At 43.3% G+C, this 6,183-nt stretch overlaps 1 protein-coding gene across 1 annotated transcript in view; it reads left to right on the top strand.

The window, feature by feature from the left end:
- The window catches only part of Cog6 (component of oligomeric golgi complex 6), a 35,963-nt gene extending 30,180 nt beyond the window's left edge, over nucleotides 1-5,783 (top strand). Inside the window, exons 18-19 of the mRNA XM_021195639.1 lie at nucleotides 765-844; nucleotides 4,726-5,783. Coding sequence (XP_021051298.1) covers nucleotides 765-844; nucleotides 4,726-4,873 — 228 coding nt within the window. The 3' untranslated portion in view covers nucleotides 4,874-5,783. The remainder of the gene's footprint in view (nucleotides 1-764; nucleotides 845-4,725) is intronic.
- Nucleotides 5,784-6,183: the final 400 nt, after the last annotated feature.

Below are 6,183 nucleotides of genomic sequence, written 5' to 3'. Positions count from 1 at the left end.
GCTCTCTTATAGAACCAAGACTACCAGCCCAGAGATGGCACCACCCACAAGGGGCCTTTCTCCCTTGATCACTAATTGAGAAAATGCCTTACAGCTGGATCTCATGTAGGCATTTCCTCACCTGAAGCTCCTTTCTCTCTGATAACTCCAGCCTGTGTCAAGTTGACACAAAACTAGCCAGTACACCACCCAAGTCTGAGAGCCCGAACTCAGTCCCTAGCCTCCACTTAAAACGCCAGGTGTGGTGGTGCATGCCTGTAATCCCAAGTGCTGGGAAGAAGAGGGAGAGCGCTCAGGGATCCCTGGGGCTCACTGGCCAGCCTAGTTCACTTGGCAAGGTCTAGGCTACTAGAGACCCAGTCTTGGCAGAAAAAAAAGGTGAATGGTACCTGAAGAACAGCACCCAAAGTTGTCCTCTGTCCTCTGTACACACACACAAACACACACACACACATGCACATATATACACAAACACATACACAGGCACCCACAAACGTGTACATACAGAAACACGCACACACGAAATGAAAGTTGTATGTTAACTTACACTCTCTTCACTCTACTCTGCCAACCTTTTCAAACCCTGGTGCATGTGAGTTTAATATAGGCGTTTTAGGGTGTTAATGTGTTTTAAGAAATGCTCTTTTGAACACATATCCCTAGACAGCTTTGATAGAGACCTTCTGAGGTTTTAACACTCTCCAAGAGTAGGTGTTTGGTAGCTCCATAGCCTTCCTTACATCTCTTGTCCGCTCTTCTCTCAGGCTCAGTTTGACCGCTACCTCTCAGCCCCAGACCACCTCCTGATGCCACAGCTGAATTCCCTGCTCAGTGCCACAGTGAAGTAAGTGTCTGCTCCTAGGATATGGGGAAATGCATACACTTTTAAATACCAGAGAGTTTTCTTAAAAATAAATTATTTTTAAGACTGAGATATTTGTTTGCCTTTAAGAACTATAGTCTTCAGTGGTTTTCCTGCCTTAGTATCCCAAAGAATTAACCTTAGCCATACTTAATCCTTGCCTATATTTCCCTTCAACATCTCTCATTAATATATAATCTTACTTTGCTATTGATTTTAAATTGCTCTGACTACAATTGAAGTCAAATAGACATGACACCAAATCCCTATATATATTGTAAGTCTAGGCAGCATTGATAATTTGAACCATGTTATACATATTTTGCAGTATAGATGTCTTATGGTCTACTTTGCATCAGGTTTTCTGTAGATTTAAAACAGAATTTTTTTGTTTGTTTTTGTTTTCTTTTTCGAGACAGGGTTTCTCTGTGTAGCCCTGGCTGTCCTGGAACTCACTTTGTAGACCAGGCTGGCCTTGAACTCAGAAATCCGCCTGCCTCTGCCTCCTGAGTGCTGGGATTAAAGGCGTGCGCCACCATGCCCGGCTAGATTTAAAACTATTAAATATTGTACATGTCTCCTTAATTTGGAGTGAGGATGCATTGTGGTAAACTCATCTGAGGTCAGAGTTCAGGTCATGGCCCTGAGCATCATAGTTCGGAACCTAGAACACATGGCATGGCGACAGCACAGCTTGCAGCTGCCTGGTGTAAGAGAGTACAGAGAAGCCTGTCACCAACCTTGGAAACGTTCAAAGTTCAAAACTTGCCTTCTGGTGTCCACTGAGTGTGTGCTGTTTTCTCACCAGGACAGGGTGAAAGTTGTATGTCAAGCCATCCTGTGTATTGACAGTGTTCAAGACAAAGAAACTACATTTCCATCCATCCAATACCTGAGACACTAAAACAGTACAGTTACAAGCAGCAAGGCATTCTATAACTTGACATCCTTGGTTTTAAGAAAAAAACTAATACAATTCTCTACAAGTAACAGATTAGGCAATACTAAATTTCCATTTTTCTTTCTACTCTATAGGTAAGAACTAAGTACTTTCAATACACCAGACTAGTGGTTAAGAGTCAAACCATACCCTTCTTTGTTGAAATGATTACCTGGAATGTCACATAAACTTAGAGTAACGTTGTTATTAAGAATGTAGAAAATAGCCACTGAATTTGAGTAAACACTGCAAACTCCTGAAAGGATGCTGCATCAGAGTGAGTAAGCACCCTGATGATCTGTTTCCTGAGGCGGGGCTCCAGCAGTGAGGAGACAAAGGGGTGGGCTCCAGCAGTGGGGAGACAAGGGGGTGGGCTCCAGCAGGGAGGAGGCAGGGAGGCAGGGCTCCAGCAGGGAGGAGGCAGGGAGGCGGGGCTCCAGCAGGGAGGAGACAAGGGGGCGGGGCTCCAGCAGGGAGGAGGCAGGGAGGCGGGGCTCCAGCAGGGAGTAGACAAGGGGGTGGGGCTCCAGCAGGGAGGAAGCAGGGGGGTCCCTCTGTGTGCACAGTGCTCCACTCAGACTTGTTTGTCCCCAGGTTTATCTTTCAACAGAGAGTTTGATTGGACATTTGGTCTTAAAACTATTAAGCAGATATACTATATGGGACCAGGAGGTCTAGAACATAGGGGGAGAAATAGAAAGATAAATGGTTTTAAAGATGTTTTCTTTTTTCCCTTTGGATAAATTAGAAAGATGTTACTCTCTTTGATGGCAGATTCAGTGTTCACCTTGAGCATCATAGCAACCTGACTTAGGACTCTGCCAGGACCAGAATACACTCTGTAAGGAATACACTTCTGTAAGGAACGGGGAGATGTGTGTTCTAAATGAACGTGCAGGAGTGCATATATGATTTAAGAGCTATTTTAGTTTTAGGTTCAATTTTTTTCCTATATTTATTAAAAGTAAAAACATGGGCTTAGTGAAATAATTGGTTTTTTGTGGGGGTTATTTTCTTTATTTTGGTTTAAAGCAAGTGGGTGTGTTTTTCTTGGTGCTAGCAACTGTATTCATTATCTGTATAAACAAATAACCTGTATAAACAAAACTAAACACGTTCTTAATTAAGTAAAGGAAAAGAAACATGATAGAATAACTTCTGGGAATGTATCTGCAGAAAAGCAACTATAGCCTGGACAGTGCTCAGGAGACCCCAGGAAGTAGGTTAAAGATGGGTTGATGGAGTGTTCTGGTCCTGAGCTCACACTAAAGACCATGCTAATCTTGAACTCAGCTCACTGCCTTCCTAGCAGAGCTCACTGCTTTGAAGAATGACTGGGAGTGTCTTACATGGAGGCATGAGTCCATCCAGAATTGTAGGAACACCCCAGAACTGCTTAGGAACAGGAAAACGTGAACCCAAAAGAAAAAAAAAAAAGATCCATTAATAGAAACAGACCCACAGCCGATGCGTGTAGCATGAGCAGATATTTACAGCAAGTGTCAGAAACGTGTCTGTGGACTAAAGGAAAGCACCAACACACCGAGAGAGTAAGGAAGGAAATTGCAAAGACTGCTGCACTTAGACCTGAGAAGTACAGTTTCTAAAATACAGCATCCATCCCAATGCAGAACTTTCTTCAGATGCGATTCGAGATGTGATCTGCATGCTTAGCAGTAAACTAAGAGAGCCTGGACAGAGAAGTTGCACACGGCACTCCAGTGACCTCAGATTACCAAAAGCTTGATCATTATCATAGCATACCTTATTACCATAAGAGAAGCGTCTTAGGGCAGCCAGAGGGAAGAGAGGTGTTTATAGGAGATGACTTTGGGTTGGAGACACTACAGGTAGAAGACAGTGTTGTCTTTAGCAAGCTGAATGAGTGTCTGCATGAACTGTGTGGTCCTCGGGGCTCAATGGAGGAGAATTTACCGAGGGTCTGGGCAAACCCTGGCTTCAACTCCTAGCCCCAGTAAAAGCAAAATGTATTGTCTGCACAGCCCTTAATTGTTGAAGTCTTTCTCCTGGTGTGCATTTGATTGCACCCTAGGAAAGCTCACTCTCAGTGGTCTCAGAACCTGAATGTGGAGAGAGGCTATTTTTAGGAACAGTAGGTTTGTGGTAATGCTGAGGGTTGTTAGGCAACGAGAATCCTAAGTACTGAGTAACAAGCTCCCTGATTCTAGAAGCAAGCAATTCATTTGGTAACTCAGTGCTTTAAATAACTGTTTCAAATACAACCAGTTTACATGAGCATGTTTTAATAAGAATGATTTCTCTGTGCACTTCCTTTGTGATCTGAACTAAGAGTTTTGAAATTTTGATATTTGTAACTGGGTAAATGATTTTAGTGTTCAGCATTTTGAAGGACATAAGAAGTTGGTAGAAATGTGAAGATGATCGACCCTCAGTTAACTCACTTTTCTCGTGGTAAATTAGCTCCGTGGTTATTTTATTTGCTCTGTGACTTAGAGTGTGGGTCATTTATAAAGTACTCTCTAGCTGTGAGATGTGTTGGGGAGTTTGTAAGTCTTGGAGAGCAGCCTGGTCTTTTGGGTTTTACTTACAAGGCTTCACAAGAGAAACTGGTACAAGAGATGAACCTTTACCTGACTCTACTCTTTGGAGATTAAATGTATTTTTCTTCTCTCATGTTTTTTTAGTTTGTTTCACCAGATGTAAGCCCATCCTAAGTCCAGGCACATCTATGTGAGGCACTGATCTGGTCCTGATGGCCAAGCAGTGGGTAAAATGCAGCCCCTGACTCAGGAGGCGGCATGAAGACTTTAATGAACAGTAAACACTGCCCACTAGTAGTGTTTACTGGGCAGCGTGGGGCTGAAGCATGACTTCATTCAGATGTGTGTGCTTACAGTTACTGGGCTTATGTTATATTCTGGCTTTGTTTGCTCACCCATAGGGAGCAGATTATAAAGCAGTCTACGGAGCTTGTCTGCAGAGCCTACGGGGAAGTGCATGCAGCCGTGATGAATCCAGTCAACGCATACAAAGATCCAGAGAGCATCCTTCACAGGTCACCTGAGCAGGTGAAGACGCTGCTCTCCTGATGATATCGATGGCATTTGCAGGTTACTGCTGCCTGGCAGCAACACCAAGGGTGGTTAGGGTTTTTAATCTATGAGTCTCTACTTTGAAGATTGAGAATTAATAGTTTTCCTAGTATGAGGGTGTAGGTCAATTTCTTTCATTCTCAGCTAACATGGAGGTAAATCAATATTGACTTGAATCTGTAGGGAGCAGTGTTCTCTTGCCCATTAGCTGCCTCTGCATAGCAGCTTAAAGGTCCCCTTGATTTGGGATTATAAATAGAGGCAAAAAGTCAGCTGGAAAATTTGGGGATGAAGTATGATGACTTGTAAGTGGGCACTGTGTAGCGTCTAAACCACAGCCTTGTTGGTAACGAGGGTCCACTCATGGAAGATCCCTCTGCTTCCCTTGTAGTGAATAGCCCGTGTCTCTGTCCCCAAAGTAGGTGCTGGTGGGGTTGATGGGGAAAGGAAAGTTCAGGCCGTTGTCCCTCTTCACTCACTTTCATGCCTGGTGCAGGTTTGTGTGTGTTTAAATAGACGCTTAGCTGAGAGGTTGGAAAACAGGGAAAGACCCTTCAGCAGGCTTCCTGTGCAGACAGCTTCAGCCTGTTCCAGGATGGGCAATTGCCATACAGTGTGTGCTCAGTCTGTCTCCACCCCACCCCCAACAAACTCTGTCCTGAGCTCGGAGCAAAAGCAGCTCCACTATCCATTGTGGTATCAACCTGCCAGGTTACTCTGTTCAATGAATTTATATGGCGTATTTATCAAAACAGCATAATACAAGGCAAGAACTTACATTGTACATAATTTATTTCTACTGTGAAAAAGAGATTGATGCACTTAGCACTTTGTTTGCTAAGAGAAATAAATATTTTTTCTTGTTATCTGGTTTTCTTAATATATATTAAACTATTTCTGGAACAGCAGTCTTTGTAGTATTTTTATACTTCTTGCAAATGAGTTTTGGAAAGAATACTGATGAAAAGGAAGTACAACAGAGGAAACAGATCCCGCTGGGATGTGGTGCGGTGGCAGGCTGAGAAGCTGTAACCACGGCTTATAAAGACCAACATCGAATCAGCACTTAGGCCTACTGAGGGCCAGACTGTATTGATCTGCATATCTATAACCTAATTAAAGATGGCTTGATTCATGAGAATGAGTACATGTCATGTGGGCAGAAGTCGAGATTCAAGGTAGCAGTACTCCCCAGTAGCCATATCATGCAATCCCTATGAAAAGTCCATCTGCCTCTTTTTTTCTTTCAGAAATGGACTGTCAATAGCCAAATCATCTCAAGTTTAAAACCAAACACAGTGCAGCAG

The sequence above is a fragment of the Mus pahari genome, chromosome 4 (assembly GCF_900095145.1).
Source record: "Mus pahari chromosome 4, PAHARI_EIJ_v1.1, whole genome shotgun sequence".
Classification (NCBI taxonomy): domain Eukaryota; kingdom Metazoa; phylum Chordata; class Mammalia; order Rodentia; family Muridae; genus Mus; species Mus pahari.
The sequence above is the reverse complement of the archived record's forward strand: the minus strand, read 5'-3'. Positions and strand labels throughout refer to the sequence as shown.